Below are 20,104 nucleotides of genomic sequence, written 5' to 3'. Positions count from 1 at the left end.
AAGCAGACTTTGAAATTCCAAACTGATAAACCCCTAAGGTATATAAGAGGCTTCCCAAATAAATCCTCACTTTATACAAAATTTAAAAGGCAAAATAATAAAGCAAAAGAATGGACGAGAATATCGCATTAGATTGCAAAAATGTTCATTTTTGCTGCATTTCATTGATAAATGGTAAAAAAGTTTTTGTGAAAAGTGTCTGGAAGGGTACGGGAATTGATTTGCTCTTGATCTTCGAGGAGACATCCCCGAAAATTGCATGGACGGGCTTCCTTGCAAATTGGGAGGTAGAGAGCAAGGCTCAAGACTTGGAAGTACCGCCTGAGGAATTCTTCAGGAGTACCAAATTAGCTCTAACTACGGCAGCTGATAAATTCCATTACGACTTCTCCGAGGAGAATAATGAATTTACCTGGACACATGTTGAGGATGTAAAGATTCTCTACGGGTCTGTCCGGATGACGAAGCTGCCGGAAGTCCCAGAGGCTGATATTCGTACATCAATGATGGATGTAATTATTGAGTTAAGGAAGCAATTGGAGGTCAAGACAACAGAACTGAAGGATCTGCAGCGAATCTATGGGAAGTGCTCTGAGGAATTTAAGGAATTCATCGAGAAGAGTAATGAGAGGGAAAATGTTATGCTGTCGAAGATGGTTTTGCTGCTAAATAGCAAAAAACGCCACATTGCATCCTTGGAGGATGGTTTAAAGGTCAATTCATCGTCACAGAATACATCAATGAGGAGCATTGAACTTGAGCAGCATCCTGTAAAAAAATCCCAGAAGGATTCACAAGATTCCAATGCTAGTTCACAGGAAATTAACCTTTTAAGTTTGCCCAAGAGGCAGAAGGTAGCGGAGAAGCCTAGAACAAGGTTACAGCTGCAAAAGGACAAAGACGAAATGCAGACAACGCCAGAGGAGCCATCAGGAAGCAATGTTTACGACAAGGATACGTTAGATTTGGATTTAATCAATTAAATTTATTTATATACCGAATGTGTTGGAAACTAGCTGACCTAGCTTGGGTTTTTCCTCTTTTTTAGGACCTACAGATATAATTTCTTGTTTTTCTTTTTTTAGAATTAAAATGTAGAGTCTAGAAAAAATAATAAGATGGAACAGCAATAAGCAAATATGTATACGATGCAAATTAGACTAACTAGCACATAACACATAGATTTTCTTTTGATCTCTTATCATAGAAAATTCTCTCTATTTTATTGAGATACAGAATAAAGAGAAAAAATATTTTCTACTTTTTATAATATATGTATATAAATTATAAAATACAATGTACTTTAAAAAAAAATGAAAAATTAGTTTTTTTTTTACTTCTTCAAGTTTTATTTTCTCTTGGCCATTGTGCATTGTCACGGATTTTTCTTGCAAAATTATTTTGCAAAAAATATTTTTTTTTATTAAATTAACAGAACGTGCGCCAATGCTAAAAAAAATTAATTAATAAAAAAACAAATTTTGTTACGTGTGTATTTTATTTGAATCTAAATCCATCTTCACAAATTTTTTACTTTTTATTTACTTCTTAGTCATTTTTTTTTTTCATTTATATTTTATTTATAACTCTTTTCTTTTTTTCTTTATTAAATATCAAAGAAGATTTAGCGTCTGTGTGTCTGTGTGGGTCCACAAAACCTGGAAAAAAACTTCTTGTCTTCTTCGCCAAATACTTCATTTTATTTCTTTTTTATTAAAAAAATCTTCAATGATATTTAATAAATTTTTAAAAGAAAAAAATAGTGCTGCTGCATTCAGCCAACCATCGAATACTTGCGCTCAAATAATATAATGAAATCTTATGTGTGAAATATTTTTTTTTATCTTTTCTTCATTCTTAAATTACAACACTCTTAATCATCTCCCCCGCAAGTTCTTGGATTTTATCATTCTAATCCAAACTTGTTTACTTTTTCTAATATTTTCTTTATTTTTTTTTCATTTATGTATAATCTTGCCTCAGAGACCCCTCTGATATATTTTTTTCGTATTTTAAGTTTATCTTAAAATCTTTTCTTCTTTTAAACCTCAATTGATACTCATTCCACTATTTTTTTTTATTTATATTAAATTGTATTTTTTTTTGCTTCCTTATATTCAAGTTAAATTGTTGAATGTTTGTTTGTTTATCATCTTCAACTGTTCTGATTTTCTGATTTTTTTTCCAACGTGTGTGTGTGTGAGAAAGGAAATAACAAAAAAGAAAAAATATGGTTGGAATTAAAAAAGAAAAATTAACGAAATGCCGATGGTGCACATTTTCTTGCCGCCGCCGCCGTCGTCGCCTTCACCCCTCTTCTACAAAACAGCACGCACGCACGCACGCACGTAGGTCTTTCAACAGCAGCCAGATTTGGTATCGCTAATTGGACGCCCCTGATCAATCTTCACTGATTTCCCAGCAGTTTCCGTTGCACTCGATGGTGGTCCAACGCGATTCTTAATCTCCGCGGCCATTGTCATAAAAGCCTGATCCACATTTGTGGCATTTTTGGCTGATGTCTCAAGGAATGGAATGCCCAATTGGCTTGCATACTCCTAAAGAATTTTTTTTTAAATCCTCATTGCATTAATATCCTTTCTCCCTATACTTCTATCATTAAATTCTAATCCTTTTAGTAATAAAAGAAAAGAAAATAAAGAGAGAAAAAAAACTTACCATAGCCGTTGTATGATCAACGATCTTCTTTGTTGTGAGATCACATTTATTGCCTACGAGAAGTTTATTGACATTTTCGCATGCATAACGCTCAATTTCCTCCAGCCATTGCTTCACATTGTTGAAGGATTCCTGATCTGTGCAATCATACACAACAATAATACCATGAGCGCCACGGTAGTAGGACGACGTGATCGTACGGAATCTTTCCTGCCCAGCAGTATCCCACTGAAATATTTATTAATTCACTTTTATTCCAAAAGTTTTAATTATTTGTTAGAATTGAATTTATTCGTAGGTATAAATTATGAATGAAATGTAAATGAAGAAGAAGAAGAATCTACTAAGAAGACATTTTCTGATTGGCTGAGAAATCCAATGAAACGGTTTTCATTTACTACCGATCGCTTTCTGGGTTTGTCCCCGGTGCAAAGTTAATTTGAACAGAGTATAGAATATTTATTTTTATTCAAAATACCTCTGCCTTTATCTCTATAGTCAATTTCACTAAGAAAACTTCATAAAGATCGTGTGTTTATTTATTCAATTTTTTTTTCTCTGAGAATTCAAAACGCTGAAGAAAATCCTTTTTCAGATCGAAATGTCAAAAAACGAAGGATTCAAATTTCAAAAATTGCAACGAATTTTCATTTAAACATTTTATGATGCAAAAAATTGCAATATTTCATCTTCAAACGATCACCAAAACATTGAGGGAGTCACTCATGGGTGGAGACGGATGAGATTATACATATAGCAAGGTTGTTGGATGAATAGCATAGATGACGTCATTTTTAATGTTGAAAAAAAAATCATGACGCACCGAAAGATTTGTTGTTCAAACAACACGCGTTTGAGTTAATAAACGTTAAAATTGCTACTAAAGATAATTTTCTTAAGATTAATGAAAACAAGGTTAAAATTTCTTTTAAAATGTCCTTTAAAAAATATTACAAAGCTCAATAAGTTTTACTAATTTATAATGGCTTTGTAATGAAGCTAATTTGATCTTTGTCTCCCTCTTTCTCTTTCCTTTCGTAATCTCTAATTCTTCTAATTCACATTAATTGGGAATTGAGGCTAAATTGATAAGAAAAGCAGTGTACGCAAAGAAAGAGAGCACAGATTCCTCAAATATTGAAACAATAATTTGTGATTTAATCAGACTTTTGGTGACTTTAAAGATTAAAAATATTTTAATTGTCTAGAAGACAAAACTTTGAGAGATAAAAATTAACAAACTTTTAACCGTAGACATGGCCCTAAGATACCTATTCTTTTATCTTTGGTTATTTTATTTTCGCTTATTTAAATCTTTTTTAAAGATATCTTTTTTTTCGTTTCTTTTCGAACATTCTATAACTAACTAAACATTGCATAGGTTGTAACATGGACCGCTTTTTTAGGTTTAGCCCATAAGAACGGTTCATCTTATCTTGACCACCCAATATAAGTAAAAATTTCTTTAATGAAACGGTTTAATGCTCTTACTAGGGAACATTATAGTGTGTCCGGTAAAGACTAGATTTTCCTTTGAATTTAATTGCCTAAAAAAATCAAATTAGGCTTAGGTATGCAAAATATTAAAAAAAAAAAAAAAAAAAACGAAAGGAAGTCATGCAGCCAGTATGGGCAAAGTACCTAATTGAAGGAAACGCAGAAAACAATTTTAACCTACCCAGTCTTGTAGGGCATCAAAAAAGGATAAAGAATCGCCAAAAATATTCACCATTTTCCACTGGGGTCACAGAGAAAAAACGCAATGAAGTTTTGTAAAAATTCAAAAAAATTAGCCGCCATTCGCCATTTTGTTCATTTCAATGCATGAATCATATGTTTCAATGCTTCGTCATGAGCTTGTCGATGACAGTTTGACATTTCATTTATTTTTTTTTGGGTGAAAATAAAAAAAAAATGCGTATTTTTTAGTTTAATTATCGTGGTAAATGTGTTTTACGTGTTGTTCAAGAGTGATTTTTATATTTTAATACCTAAAGGATGAATTCCCTCACAGCTTGTGACCGTCTCAGCGAGCACATCATTGGTCGTGGAAAAGGTCTTGGGAAAGGTGGTGCCAAGAAACATCGTAAGGTTTTGCGTGACAACATCCAGGGAATCACAAAACCAGCAATCCATCGTCTTGTCCGTCGTGGTAGTGTGAAACGCAAAGGATTCCAGCGCAGAGGATCTCTCAATTCGTGAAAAAGCCATCTTCCAGACGATCCACGACCAATGTTTTTGGATTGCTTTGTTTTGTAACGAGAGATGTGCTCGCTGAGACGGTCACAAGCTGTGCGGGAATTCATCCTTCAGGTATTCAAATGTAAAAATCACTTTTGAACAACACGTAAAACACATTTACCACGATAATTAAATTAAAAAAATACGCAATTTTTTTTTATTTTCTCCAAAAAAAAAATAAATGAAATGTCAAACTGTCATCGACAAGCTCATGACGAAGCATTGAAACATATGATTCATGCATTGAAATGAACAAAATGGCGAATGGCGGCAAATTTTTTTGAATTTTTACAAAACTTTATTGCCTTTTTTCATTGTGACCCCAGTGGAAAATGGTAAATATTTTTGGCGATTCTTTATCCTTTTTTGATGCCCTACAAGACTGGGTAGGTTAAAATTGTTTTCTGCGTTTCCTTCAATTAGGTACTTTGCCCATACTGGCTGCATGACTTCCTTTAGCTCAAAGTTTATTGAGATAAAAATTTATTGCTCATTAAAAAAAATTAAGTTTTTGATCGAAAAAAAATTGAAAAATGCAACTAAAAAGAATTTTCAGTGCTTTATGACTTTTAGTACGAGCTTTTGTTTTATTTTTTAAAGAATTTTCCTCAAAAAAAATTTGTTAGTACTGTGCTCTTTGTAGGGTTCCCTTGTCAGTTACTTTTCAATTATAAATTCCATAAGCTTCACCAGGCTTAAATGTCTCATAAAACACGTGAAATAAGAATGGAGTATAAAGGATCAGATAAGAGTGATTGAGATCATGTTTTTCTCAGTTTTTTTTAAATTGATTTTAAGGCAAAAACTAAAATAAAAAGAGCTAACTTCAGGCATTTCTTTAATAGATTTTTTTTAAGATTGTCTAGAATGCGTAATTCTTCTTATTTTTTTAAACAATTCTTTGTCATTTTATGTTATAATAAACAATATATTTTATTGTTAGATCTAAATGAAATTTTATCTATTAAGCGAAAAAATTGACCAAAGTTTGAGTTCAGTCAGCTTCTAAAAGATCTTGTTTAAAGGTTTTCTTTAAAGAACTTTTCTGAGCTTATTTCCTTTAAAAACTTTACTGCAGATTTTCCTCCAATCAGTGTCTCAAAATCATTAAATTCTTTTTTTTTTTAAACAAAACCTTTAACCAATCTTTAATCTTTTCTTTTGGAAATTAAAAAAAAATTGTCTTAACATCATCTAAATGAATTTTAATTGCACAAAAAGCAATTTAATGAGGAAATAAACGAAGATTTTGTCTCGGAAGTTTTTTTTTTGGGACTTTATCTTATTTTTATTATAATTTGAAAATCCGTATTGTCTTTGCAGAATTCTTAAACATCCCAAGAACTGAGATAAGAATCCATTCATAAATTGAATTGCTCTATTTTGAAATCAAAAAGAAGTTTTCAAATTTTATTCTCTCCCCAGTTCTCACGTATTTAATTAATAATGTTTTAATTATTAAATATTGTGACTAATCCTCAAGGTATTATTGAGAGAAAAAATTCTAAGAATTCCATCTCTTCTGCTTAACTATTTTAAAGAGTATAAACTGTCGTAGAAAAGAAAGAAAAGGCATGAAAGCAGGTATAAACTTACAATTTGCAGTTTTATGGTCTTCCCGTCGAGTTCAATTGTTCTAATTTTCTGTAAAAGGGATTAGAGGGACATTCTTAGTATGTAGGGTCCTTTGGGTGTCTTTAAAAAGGGATCTCTTGACTTACAAAATCTACCCCAATGGTGCTAATGTAGCTCTCTGTATAGGTGTCATCCTGAAAGGAATAAAAAAAACATTTTAGATTTCTTTCTTTTTTTAAATTCACTTTTCAGAGCTTCGTGAGGACAAGTGTTTGGGGGAGAAGAAGCTGACTTACCGCAAAACGCAGGAGCAAGCAGGATTTTCCAACACCAGAGTCACCAATGAGGAGGAGCTTGAACAGATAGTCACTGGAAGTAGAGATTAAAAGACAAAAAAACAAAGGGTTTCAATTTGTGGTCTTCCTGGAGTGAGAGATTTGATCGGAATTTAGGGGTCACAGAGAAACGCCCATTTCTGGGTCATTTTGTGTGCTCTTTGTACTCCATTCCGGAAAGCATGAGGGGCGATTTTGGTGGATGTCTCCCCGCACAGTGATTTTTCTTCCGTATGACTCATCAAATGCGCGTCTCGTATCACGAATTGCGCTCTCTGTCTTCATTATTCGTATTGTGTGGTGATGATGGTTGAGAAAAACGAGGAGCTGACGACTCTTTTGTTACTTGTCAAAAAAGCCCCCATTTCTGCCCCTTTTTCCACGCAAAATCCCCCATTGCGGGAGGATGGTGGGGGCATGCAGAGCCCGGAAAAGTCACCCCAATGCCACTGGGAAGCCCCAAAGAGTGGGCAGGAGGTGGGAAATTAGTGAATTTTTGGGAATTTTTGATGATTTGAAAAGAGAAGAGAGAGAGATGGAGGTGGCACAGAGACGACGACGTAATGTTGGCCACCTCGACGACGGGAGGGCCGTGGAAAAACAAGGTGCGGAAAAACTTACTATTCGGGACTCATTGCAGACATTGTTCGCAACACTGAATGCTTATTGATAAAATAGAATAACTTAAGATTCTTTTCAGCACTATTTTAAGCACAAAGAATGGTTTTTTCTGAAGAAATTATCACGAAAAACTTGTACAAAATTGACAAGAACAATGCAATGGGTCTTTCACGTCACTTGATTCTCGCTGAATCACTCCATGAATCACTTTTTATGTGATTCTGATTCTCATTGTTTTTTGCTTCGTAGCAAAGCAAAATATTTTGATTTTTTGAATGGTGTGTTTTTGTGCAAATAAAAAGAAGTGAAAATGATGTCTCATATGGAAGAATTGGAGCAGGTAATGGCAATTAACTAATCCACAAGACATTCACCTTGATAAATCACAAATTCCCCAATTAGGAGCCCTTTGATGTGGCGGAGTTTATTGAACGGCTCACCTGGAGGACAAGTAATGAGCTGGGACCGGATGAATTTGATCCTGATCTCCTGCATGAGACCTTTGTGCAAACAATTAAGGATTTAACAATCCTCCAGGAGAGGCAGCAGAGAAAATGCGAAAAGCTCGAAGAAGCCCTGAAGGAGGAGCAGAAGTTTCATGGGAGCAATGTGGATAAATTGCAGGAGAAGCATCAGACGTCTGTTGATTGGTTCCATCAGTTGGATGAGAAGATAAATTCCGTTGCGGGGAAGATAATACACCTGGGAGAGCAGCTGGAGAATGTCAATACGCCCCGAAGTAGAACAGTTGAGGCACAGAGGCTGCTCAACCACATGAGTGAATTCCTCATTCCCGGAAGGATAATAAATGACATCTTTAGTGACAAAACCAAACTATTTGAGGCTGCAGACATCATTCAGAAGCTCTATACGATTTCCCAAGACTTGCCAACGGATAAATTTGGGGAGGCAAAGAAGAAAATTGAGGGGAAGTACGATGAAATTGAGAGGGCACTCATTGAGGAGTTTGCTAATGCCCAAAAGATGGAGGATATTGAGAAGATGAAGCACATTGCATCGATCCTGTCGCAATTCAAGGGTTACTCACAGTGTGTGGATGCATACATTGAGCAGAGTCAGGCTTCCACGTATGGGGGGAAGGATATTTTTGGCGGAATCCTCCCCATGTGTCGGCATCACTATGCAATAATAAAGAAAGTCTTTGCCAGCCCTGATCAGGTGATGTCCAAGTTCATCCTCAACATTTATCAGCTGAAGATTAATCAGTACGCGCAGACAAAGCTCGAGGATCGCCGGGATGAGGATAAATACCTCAAAACACTGTACGACATGTACTCACGTACAATGAAGCTCTCGAATGATTTGTCGGAATTCACCATGGAGAGTGATGATGATCTCCTGGCTAAGCTTACAATGAACATCTTTGCGAAGCATCTGGCCACATACATTGACACCGAAGCGAGAGTTTTGGATGGAAAGTGCTCAACGGAGCTGCGAGAGTTTTATCGTGGGAAGAAGCATCAGAAGAAGCAAACTGAGCGATTCCAGGAGCTAAAGCGGGATGTTCAGGCGCTCATTGGCACCAGGGCGAATATAAATATTGCCCAGATTGAGGATTATGGCGGGGAGACATTTCTTTCGGAGGAATTGGCCATTAATCTTCTTCAAGAGTCCAAAATGGCCTTCAAGAGGTGCCGCCTGGTGAGTCTTCCTTCTTTGCTCATCAAACTATCCTTATGAACAAATTGATTGAGTCAATAAGTGGTCAATTGTGATTGAATCAATCAGATTGATCAAATATTGATCAATAATTAATCAATCATTTGATTGAGTCAATCGATTGATCAAGTATTGATGAATCTTAGGTCAAATCTAATTACTCCGTAAATTGATTCTCTTTTGAGCCAATTATTAAAAAATCATTAATTGGTCAAAGATTGATCAACTATTGATCAAATGTTGTTCTTTAATTTTTTCATCAATCAGTCAATTTATGGTCCATAATTGATCAATCAAACAGTTTATGCTCAATTACTCCATTTTCATGCAATCCGCGGTCAATCGCTTAATATTTGCGAAGCCTCTCTAAGTTGTTCAATTTCTAATCAATTTCTTCTCAATCAGTTTCCATGCACTGATTTTAATTGATTGATCAATAATTGATCTACTATTAAGCAATTATTTTCTATCTATCGGATTGATCAATAATTAATCATCTATGTGAACCTACATTGATTCAATATTGATACAATTAACATTGAGCCAATTATGAATCAATTAATATTTGATCAACGATTAAGTAATTTTCCACACAAACTTTTTTTTTAAATTGCCAAATTTTAATTCAATTTTTTCTCAATAAATTTCCACGCAAAGCACTGATTTTTTTTAATGATTGATCAATAATTGGTCAATAATTGAGGAATTATTGCTCATCAATCAGATTGATCAATATTTGATCATCATTGATTCAATATTAAGCCAATTTTCAGTACCAGCATAGAATAGACTTAAATAAAATCTCCGTTGCAGTTATCAAAGAAAACTGAACTGCCATCGAATGCAATTCGTCTGGCGGATATTCTTCTGCGCTACCTAATGCACGAACATGTTGATTATGCCCTTGAGCTTGGCCTCCATGCCATTCCACTTGCCGAGAGCAAGACTCATCCACAAATTTACTTCTTCGATTGTGTCCAAAAGAGCAACACTGTTGTGCATCTCTTGGAGAAAACATACAGCGCAAGTATTCTTCCGTGTGTTTTGTAAGTTTTTTTTTCGAAGCAGGTTTTTTGGGGGGATTCCCATTGAAATGATTAAAATGCAAATCTCCGTAGATCAACGCCGCGATATATTGATTGCATTGAAAAGAAGCGGATTATGCTGGATCAGATTGAAAGTAAACTTGATTCGGGCTTGGACAGATCAATCAATGCCTTGGTTGGATGGGTGAAGGTTTACCTGCAGAATGAGCAGCGAAAGTCAGACTTTAAACCCGATACGGATATTGATACAGTTGCATCGCCAGCATGCTTGCATGTTGTGCAGCAACTAATGCCGGCAATTCAGCAGATTCAGTGCTGCATTGATGGGGAGAATCTCACGTCAATCATGACGGAGATGGGTGTGAGGCTGCATCGAGTGATCTTTGATCATCTTCAGCAATTTCAGTTCAACACTGCAGGTGAATTTGGTGCCTGAACCATTCCAGGGAGTCAAAAACTTTACCAGATTAATCCTTTTTAGGTGCAATGTGTGCAATTTGCGATGTAAATGAGTACAGAAAGTGCGTGAGGGAGCTCAAGAGCCCACTTGTGACACAACTCTTTGATGTTCTACATGCTCTGTGCAATCTTTTGCTTGTAAAGCACGAAAATCTCCAAGAAGTTTGTGGAGGAGAAACTCTGGTAAGATCCTTTAACACTGCTTTTCCTCAAAGGAAGTTTGAAGATCTTTAATTTTTTAAATCTGTCTGCAGAACTCTCTGGATAAATCAGTCGTGATGAATTTCATCCAGTTGCGAAGTGACTACAAGACCATAAAAATATCCAACTCTCTCAAAGGAATAAATGATCATAGAATTTAAATTGTAAAAAAATCTCATCCCGGTAAGTTATTCCATTTTGTTTAACTAGAACTGTAAAAGAAAGATGTTTAATTTTTCATAAAATATAATTCACTTTATTGAGAATTTTTAGTTTTTCTTTTCATTGGAAGTAAAAAGTTGGTAGAACTGCTATATAAAAATTCTTTTTTTTTACATTTAAAAAAATGCCTATAGTCTGAATTATTTATAATAATAAAAAAAACAGCAGTACAAAGATCCATTTTTTTGTAGATAAAATCACATTAGAATTTATGCTCTAACGGTTTGAGAGATCCAGTCAATGTATTCAGAGACACGCGTGTAGACACCTGGCCAACCTTCAAGACCACAGGGTGAGGGTCCAAATGATACAAGACCTACACAGTACCAGTATGGTCGGCCTGATTTGTTATCTGAAAATTACAAAGAAACAAAAAACATTTTAAAAATTCTGTCAAAAATTGAATTTTATGAAGATCTGTCAGATTTTTGACAGTAGAGGTTTGAAAGTTAAAATTTTAATTTGTCAAATTTTATGTCAGAAAGGTTCTGTCAAGAAGACTCTGTCAATAGACTTAAAATTCATTTTTGAAATTCATCGTAAAGAAATTCAAGACTGTATTGAATAAACTTTTATGAAAACTTACCCAGTGCAACAAGAGGACCACCAGAGTCACCTAAAATTATGTTTTAACAAAAACAAAATATTTAGCAATTTTTAATAAACAAAAAGAAGGAAAAAAGGTCAACAAATTACCTCTGCAAGAATCACGACCCTGAAAAATATATGAATCGTTATTATTTGAATTTTATCCGTTACAACGCCATTTTTGACGCCAAAAAAATTGATCATAAACTCACCTTTTCACCACCAGCACAGAGTTGTCCTTCTCCTATGATTACATTTTGTCGATTGTAAATTGCATTGCAGCTCTCTTGACTAACTCCATTAACGCGAACCTTTAGTTTTACATTACTGGCACTTACTGTAAAGAGGAAAGAAAGGAGATTTGATCGGAAGAAGCTTAGGAGATGTGTAGGTCAGATAAAGGTTATAGAAGATGTTAGATCAGAAAAAAGTTAGAAGACGATTAGATCGAACGAAGCCTAGGAGATGATTAGGTTAGAAGCTTAGGAGAATATTAAATCAAAGAAAGGTTAGGAGATGATCAGATCCGAAAAAGTTTAAAGCAGATGATTAGATCAGAGAGCTTGAAAGTTGTACGTACCACTCTCAGTTTTTCCCCATCCAGCAACATCCATGGATTGTCCAACAAAGGTACTTGTTCGCAGGTGTGCAGCTGATGGTAGACAAACGGGCTTGATGAAGTCATTAAACTGCACAGTTGTGGATAGTCTGAGTAGGGCAATGTCATTCCTCTGATTCCTCGAGGTTGGATTGTAGTTGGGATGTGGGATCCTTTCAGCGATTAAAATGTCTTTTGGTGTTGGTGCGCAGTCGTCCTCTTCGCAATCGGGATCTTTCGTTGTATCGTGTTCGCCAAGACGACACTGATACAGAGTCCAGTCCACGGGAATATCACGGCCATTGACGCAATGCGAGGCCGTCATGACGTACCTGTTGTTGATCAGAACACCACCACAGTGGAATCCAAAGCGATTTCCAGCTGAAAATTTCAATCTTTTAGCTTTTCTGCTACTTAAAAATGTAATAGGAGTCAATTTTCTTACGTTTCTTGTATCTCAGCAATGTCATCCATGGGTATTCATCAATTTTCGTTATCTCTCCGCCGTAAATTCTGTTGGACGTATCAATACCGCACATTCCTTGCTCCGGATCCGGCAGGAGGTTGTTGTTGAAGTTTGAATTGCTGCTAATTTCCACGGCACAGCAAACCTGCAAGAGAAAAAGAATTAACTGAATTTCGTTCAGAAAGTCGGTTAAGATGGAATGTTACAGCAACTGTTGGATCGAAGTAACCACACTGCCTCTCCCGCAAGTACTGCTTGTCCGATTCAGTTAGGGGTCGTTTGTTGGCAAGAATATCGTACAAAGCCTTGCATTCGTGCAATTTAACGCATGTTCCTTGTCCACCCTCAGGTAGTTCGCAGTATCCAAAAACTTCGGAATAATCTGTATGAAAAAGAATTTTTTTTTATGTTTATTAGTTTTTTTTTATCAGAAAAATTTGTAAAAATAATGTTAAAACTCATAGGTATCTTATTGTTTTGCGATGGGTGAACGTTTCAGTGCTTTGATTGATTTGATTTGTTGTTTTTACAATAAACTATCTGCTAGAACACTGAAGCATATGCTTCATAGCTGAAAAGGAAAAGTAAGATAATAGGGGCGTGGCTTCTGCTTATTTTTCTTCATTTTGAATTTTTTTTAACTATAAGAGAGAAAAATTAAAAGTATATTTGACTTATCTTAAATAGTTTTTAGTTATTTGAAATAGTTGAAAAATTAATAGTCTCCTTTGCAATATTATTCGAAAATCCTTATAAAATTTTTCATTAAAAAAAACGAATAAAGTCTTTGTCTTCTTAAACGATTTTGTGATTTAAAGCTCATCAAAAAGCTACAACTGAAGACGAATAAACATGAATAGACTTTGTCTTCTTAAACGATTTTGTGATTTAAAGCTCATCAAAAAGCTACAACTGAAGACGAATAAACATGAATAGACTTCTTTATGATTAAAAAATTTTAAATATTTGAAAAGAATATTTTAGAAAAGCATCAAAATGAATGGTCTCCTTCGTGAATTCATTGAAAACTTCGTCAATTTTTGAAAGCTTCAAAGCTGTTTTCGAATTTTTCCTTAAAGGTTATCAAAAGGAATATTTAAATTATTGAGGAAAACACGAAAAGTATACCAACTTGTAATATTTCTTTTATCTAAATTGTTTTCCTTCAAAAATAATGTTGTACTTGTTCATGGAGTTCTTTGCGATAAAAAATTGCAGAACTTGCAGTCAAAACAAGTCCAAGTCTTTTGTTCTTTAAACTTCCATTGAATAAAATGCAATCATTGAAAGAAGAACAAAAAAAATCCAGCAATTGGTTTCGCAGAATATTCTTCACTTTCTTAAGAATTTATTTTTAAAGATAAGAAAAAAGTCCCAAAGAGTTCAGGTCAGCAAACTCAATGATTTTTCTGAAAAGGCTGAACCAGACAAGAAAGATTTTTTTCCCTTTAAGCAGAACTAATCAAACTTTGCATTTAAAAACGTTTTTTTTTTTTAGAAGAATAAAAATGGGCATTTCTTCGCATTGTCGTGAAGAAGAATTCCTAAAAATCGTGCCCGAGTGATAATTTGTTTTATTTATTTGTTACAATGAAGAGGAATGACTAAAAAAAAAAAGTTGTGTGTATGTCGTTGCTGGAAAGATTTTTTGGCATTGAAAAACTCTACTCTCTGTGTGTTAATGGATGTATTTCCCAGATCGTTGTCTTAAACACATGAAGAGAAGGAGTTGTGTGTACATATTGTCGTGTAGCTGGTTTAGCAAGTAAATTTTGCCAGACCACGAGCATATAATGGGGGGATATCTTACATATTATTATATTGAAACGTGATTTAAAATAAAAATGAAGAAGTAGAAAAAAAAGAGAGAGATATGATTATGCCATCTACCATAGTATAGGTATTTAGCCATGGGTTGTGGGGGTTTGCAATGAAAATCCCCCGAAAAGTCGTTAAGCAACTGGTGACGCATAGCCCGCTGTTTAGCCGCTAATTTAGTAGAAATTTTCTCTTTTATTTTAAAGTTTAAATAACTTTTTTTCCTCTAAGAAAATTCCCTCGATTTCCTCTCAATCTGAAGAAGAAATTATCTTCTTCCCCGTGACTTTTGCACTTGACCTTTACCTGCTTTAACGACACTCATCCACAAAATAATGAGACCACAGAGGTATTTTATTTGGACACTCATTTTGGGATCTTTTGGCACACACAGAATAATATTTATATTTATACTTTTATTTTTCAAAAAAAAAAAGAGGGGAAAAACCATAAAGAAGGTCTCTCCGGTAAATTTTTATTTTACCAAAAACGCACGAGAAAAGAGCAAAACGATGAGCACTTGTTGAATGCTCCGGGAGGACTGTTTAAACTTTAATATATAAACCAGTTGCTGGTTGACCACCAGACAGTATATAATGCGATAGATTTTATAGTACCTACAAGAAAAATATATAGGTATATACAACCAACAAAAACTTGAGATTGTATACTAATTCACAGGGTGACAATACATTGAAGATCATTGAAATTAAATATTTGATATTTACTCTCTAAAGGCTAAACACACGCGCGCTTTAATCAGGGATCCATGATCTTCTCATTCGCAGAGTTCATAGCTGATAAAGTATATAAGATGATGAAGCTTTCTGGGAATTCTGATCTGTGGGAAAACTCGTAGTTCAATCTTTTATTCTTTTTATTTATATACTTTCCGTGTGGCTTTTCCAATCTACTTGTTTATATGAAAATGAATAAGAAGAAATACTAAAAGATAAATATATGCGGTAATGATAATCAATTCAATGTAATAACTTTATTACCTATATAAAGATAGAATTACATGACATTAGATTAACTTACTAGTTACTAAATCATACTCATGATATTACTTTAATCGGCATTTAACCCATTAGTTTCCATAATTTGATTCGAATAAATATTGATATTGAAATATAAATAAATAAGAAGAAGAATTTATGCTCGAAAGAAGACCTGTGATTGGCTAAAAATAATCGGACATAGGGCTTTCATTGGCTATCATGGTTTGCTTAAGTTGTGGAGCTTTCTTGAATAATTCTCTGAGCCTGTTGTTCTTGAATTACTCAATGATAAAACCTACAATAAACGTGTAAGGAATGTCCTGAAAAAGGACGATTCTGTCAAACTTTAAAACGTTCAAAAGCATACCTAAAAGATTTCCTTATAAAAAAAAATACTTTAAAAACGTTAAAAATTCTTCACAATTCATCTTTCGGATAAAACCTTCTTTCAACGGATATCCTGGAAAGAATTCTGGCAAACCTTTTATATGTTTTGAAACTTTTTGTGATTTATTTCCCGATTTTTTTTTCAAATAAAACATTTCTTACCGATTGAATTAGATCAAAAATTAATTCTTAGAATAATTCATTAAAAATAATAAAGTTTTTGGTTAGAAAACCCAAACACTGGTATCTAATGGGTTAAGTAAATAAAGAAAACCAGTAGAATTTTATTTGTTTATGAGAAATAATTTTTCTTTTAATTTTGTAATGTTTCCATGAATTGATCTTATTGATTAACTTAATCCTTCATAAGCTAATTTTTTCTTAACATTTATTTTGATTTTTTCTTGTTATTTTCAATTTAAGACGTTTCCTTGATATTAAAATAAAAATGTTTGCTCTTACGAATTAAAACGTTGAAAAACAATCTCGTGTTGGTTTTTCTTTCCATTTTTTCTTATTCATTTGACGGGCTTACCAAAAAAAAACTTTATGACCTAGAACCACCGGACAAGTCATACTAAAATCTTAACAAAAACTTTAGGTTAAACTCTAATTTGGTTTTTTTTTGTAGCACCCTCTTAAAATCCCATGGGAAGCAATTAAAATTTTCGCTCAAGATAGACAATTTATTTAAATCTTTATAGCTGAACTAACTTTGTATTTGTTCATTTTGTTCTTTTATTATTTTATTTGTTAGAAATACATAATAAAACATTTCTCATGATAACAGTTGAGGAAAAATCGTAAATTCAATATGAAACTGATAAAATGTGTCACGTTCAATGCATTTTTGAATGTCATTTTTGTGATTTAGAAACTATTTTATTGCATAAAGAAAATTCAATTTGATTTATTTGCAAATTATTTTGCGGAATATTTTGTACGTCTACTGTTCGTTATGATAACAAGACTTTCCAGAGAATGTGGCGGAAAATTTGACCTACAAAGTCTACCTCTATAAATTCCTTTTGTTATCTAGAAAATACTACGTTTAATAAATTAAAAGGAAAATTCTTTTGTTTTAATAATAATTTATAAATAGATTTTCATTTTAAAATGCTTTATTCGGGTTATAGAAATATATTTAACAGAGATTCATTTTTTAGGAATTTTAGCGAAAAATATCCAATGAATTTATGCTCTGACTGTCTGGGAAATCCAGTCGACGTACTCAGATACTCTTGTGTAAACTTCAGGATAATCCTGTGCTCCACAACGAGCCCCGAAAGATAGTAATCCCACACAGTACCACTGTCCTCTGCCTGATTTTGCATCTATTATAAAAAGTATTTTAAAAAGTTAGTTAGTCCATCAGATAACTTCTTTCAATTCTTCTCGATCAAAATAAACTTACTTTGAATCATCAGAGGACCACCAGAATCACCTAGAAATTGAATTTGCATAAAAGGAAATAAAATGAAGTTGTCAAAAGTTTTAATTTCTTTAAAAATAAATCCTAAATCAGTTAACTTACCCTTACAATTTTCACTGGGCTGTATATTAAGAAAAAGTAAATATTTTATGTTTTATATAAATATTAGGATAGATAAAAAGCAAAAACTTACATTTTTTTCATGTGCACACAGATGTTCCTGTCCTAAAACTACCTTATAGGGTTTGTAAATTTCATTACACCTTTCAAGGCTAATTGCTTGTACTCGTACATTTTGCTTAACTTCGGTAGGGGCAGCTCCTAAGGCTATATACAACGTAGAAAATAGGATCGTTCTATAGTCTAAAATCAAATTGCTTAAGTTCTTTGCTTACCTCCTCCTGCAGTTCCCCATCCGGTCACGTGTAGAGTTTTTCCGTCAAAGGAACTGATCTTAAGGTTATCAGCAATTGGGAGGCAGATGGGTTGAACAAAGTCATTGAACTGAACGGCTTCTTCAAGTCGAAGCAGGGCAATATCGCCTGTCCTTGTTTTTAAATTGTAATTTGGATGAATAATCTGCTCCTCAATTGCAATGTCCTTTACAGCTGGAGCACAGTCATCTTCCTCACAATCGGGATCAGTAGATGTGTTGTACTCTCCTATACGAACTTGATACAGTTCCCAATCCCTACCAGCCCGAACGCAATGCGCAACAGTCAAGACGTATCGATCGTTAATTAGAGATCCTCCGCAGAGGAATCTAGGTTCCTTTTCAGCTGAAAAAATATTTTTTTCCGTTGTCTTTGCTTGCTCTTTGTCTGTACTATGTGTTATCTACATACGTGACTTGTATTTGAGGCGAGTCATCCAGGTATATTCATCAATTTTTGCGAATTCTCCACCAATTAGTCGGTTGAAAGTTGTTTGTGCACCGCATTTTCCTTCGTAAGGATTAGGTAGGAGACTGTTGACTGATCTCTTTTCCCTCTTCTCCTCAACATCGCAACAGACCTATTAAAAATATACCGGTAAAGGCCAAGAATTACAGGCTTGTTTCGCTTGGCTAATAAGTTCTTACAGTCGCAGTTCCATTGACAAATCCGCACTGTCTCTCCTGAAGATACTTCTTATCATCATCCGTTAAAGGTCTCTTCTTTGCAAGGATATTATACAAATGTTTGCATTCTTTAATGTCCACACAAACTCCTGCTTGTCCTTCAGGTGTTATACATATTCCAGGTGTTACGGGTGTTACTGAATCATCATCTACACAATTAAAGGATTTTTTGAAAAAGAAAAATTCTAGATCCGATGCTCAAGTTGTTTGGTAATTTAATGTTAAGACTAAATTAAAGACTTTACCTGCGTTAACTAAACTTATCCAAAGGATGATTAGAACACAAAGATATTTAACACGAAAATTCATTTCTTCGGGAATTTTAAAACGGGATTCTGTTTCAAAAGAAAAGATCTCAAGAACATGAAACTTTGTCAGAAGGAAACTATAAAATGATGAGCTCTTGCTGAATGCTCCAGGACGACTGTTTAAATTTTAATATGAAAACCAGTTGCTGGTTGACCATCAGGCAGTAGGTATATAATACGATAGATTTTTTAGTACATATCATCTACAAGAAAAATATATGTAATTATATACACCATCAACAAAAACTTGATATTGTATAAATATTAATTTACAGGGTGACAATACACCGATAATACATGGGTATAAGATGTTTTTTTTTACATTTTAATAATAGAATAAAATATCCAGAGATAAAAAGTTTATTTTTAATTACTTAATTTTAAAATAAATTAAAAAATATTTTACATTTTAAAATGCTTTAATTGGGCAATAAAAAATCATAGTTGCGAGATTCATTTTGTAGGGATTTTAGGGTACAATATGCAATGAATTTATGCTCTGACGATGTTGGAGATCCAGTAGACGAACATAGGTAGTCTTGTGTAAACATCTGGATAGTCATTGGCTTCGTAGTGTTCTCTGAAAGATAGTTATTAATCCTACACAGTCCCATTGTCTTCTGCTTGATTGTGCGTCTAATTTGATGAAGTCAGATCAACTAAGTCAGGATTAGGGACTCTTTTCTTCAACATCGCAACAGACCTAGAATGATATTGCGGTCAAGGCCAAGAATTACAGGCTTATTTCGCCGCTTGAAAGCTAAATGAGAAGATTTAGTAAATTCTTACAGTAGCAGTTCCATTGACAAATCCACATTGTCTCTCTTGAAGATATTTCGTGTCCTCGTCTGATAAGGGTGTCTTAGTAAGGATATTTAAGAGATGGGCGCATTCTTTAATGTCTACACAAACTCCTGCTTGTCCTTCGGGTGTTATGCATATTCCAGGTGTAACAGGTGCTGCGGTTGTTGCTGGATCATCATCTACACAATGATTGAACGAGATTTTATTTTTAAATTGAAGATGAATCTCTTCTAAATTCGATACTGTTAAGATAAGATTATTAGCTTACCTGCGTTAATTAAACTTATCCACAGAATGATTAGAACACAGAGATGTTTCACTTGAAGACTCATTTCTCAGAATTTCTTTATATGTAAACTTTTGCTGCCAAAAGAAAATCCCCCAAAGAACTTATCTTTTGGTGTGGATTCACAAGGAAACTGTAAAACGATGAGCACTTGTGGAATGCTCTGGGACGACTGTTTAAAATTTTATTTTATAAACCTGTTGCTGCCTTGTTGACCATCAGACACCTATGTGAGAG

The 20,104-nt window shown here is 34.0% G+C and overlaps 4 protein-coding genes across 4 annotated transcripts; 2 read left to right on the top strand and 2 right to left on the bottom strand.

The window, feature by feature from the left end:
* The first annotated feature begins 63 nt into the window (after positions 1 to 63).
* On the top strand, positions 64 to 1,479 carry LOC129787831 (uncharacterized). Its single transcript, XM_055823633.1, has one exon. The coding sequence runs from the start codon at positions 111 to 113 to the stop codon at positions 981 to 983; it is 873 nt and encodes a 290-aa protein (XP_055679608.1). The 5' UTR covers positions 64 to 110; the 3' UTR covers positions 984 to 1,479.
* LOC129787832 (ras-related protein Rab-1A) lies at positions 1,480 to 7,669 on the bottom strand. Its single transcript, XM_055823634.1, has 6 exons — positions 7,452 to 7,669; positions 6,792 to 6,864; positions 6,642 to 6,689; positions 6,517 to 6,564; positions 2,680 to 2,907; positions 1,480 to 2,558 (listed from the first exon to the last, which is right to left on the bottom strand). The coding sequence occupies exons 1-6, from the start codon at positions 7,472 to 7,474 to the stop codon at positions 2,358 to 2,360; spliced, it is 621 nt and encodes a 206-aa protein (XP_055679609.1). The 5' UTR covers positions 7,475 to 7,669; the 3' UTR covers positions 1,480 to 2,357.
* Positions 7,670 to 11,103, top strand: LOC129787818 (exocyst complex component 5). Its single transcript, XM_055823619.1, has 6 exons — positions 7,670 to 7,791; positions 7,854 to 9,113; positions 9,945 to 10,177; positions 10,250 to 10,596; positions 10,659 to 10,819; positions 10,891 to 11,103. Exons 1-6 carry the CDS (start codon positions 7,762 to 7,764, stop codon positions 10,996 to 10,998), a joined length of 2,139 nt encoding a protein of 712 aa, XP_055679594.1. The 5' UTR covers positions 7,670 to 7,761; the 3' UTR covers positions 10,999 to 11,103.
* On the bottom strand, positions 11,071 to 20,061 carry LOC129794355 (uncharacterized). The gene is made up of 16 exons (XM_055835158.1): positions 19,850 to 20,061; positions 19,567 to 19,760; positions 18,195 to 18,363; positions 17,745 to 18,128; positions 17,543 to 17,676; positions 17,452 to 17,470; positions 17,332 to 17,361; positions 17,114 to 17,251; positions 14,836 to 15,000; positions 12,918 to 13,093; positions 12,691 to 12,856; positions 12,228 to 12,626; positions 11,860 to 11,984; positions 11,756 to 11,774; positions 11,646 to 11,675; positions 11,071 to 11,411 (listed from the first exon to the last, which is right to left on the bottom strand). Exons 1-16 carry the CDS (start codon positions 19,911 to 19,913, stop codon positions 11,269 to 11,271), a joined length of 2,355 nt encoding a protein of 784 aa, XP_055691133.1. The 5' UTR covers positions 19,914 to 20,061; the 3' UTR covers positions 11,071 to 11,268.
* Positions 20,062 to 20,104: the final 43 nt, after the last annotated feature.

This window comes from Lutzomyia longipalpis, chromosome 1 (genome assembly GCF_024334085.1).
Source record: "Lutzomyia longipalpis isolate SR_M1_2022 chromosome 1, ASM2433408v1".
Taxonomy (NCBI): domain Eukaryota; kingdom Metazoa; phylum Arthropoda; class Insecta; order Diptera; family Psychodidae; genus Lutzomyia; species Lutzomyia longipalpis.
Note: the sequence above shows the minus strand (reverse complement) of the source record. Positions and strands in the feature narration are given on the sequence as shown.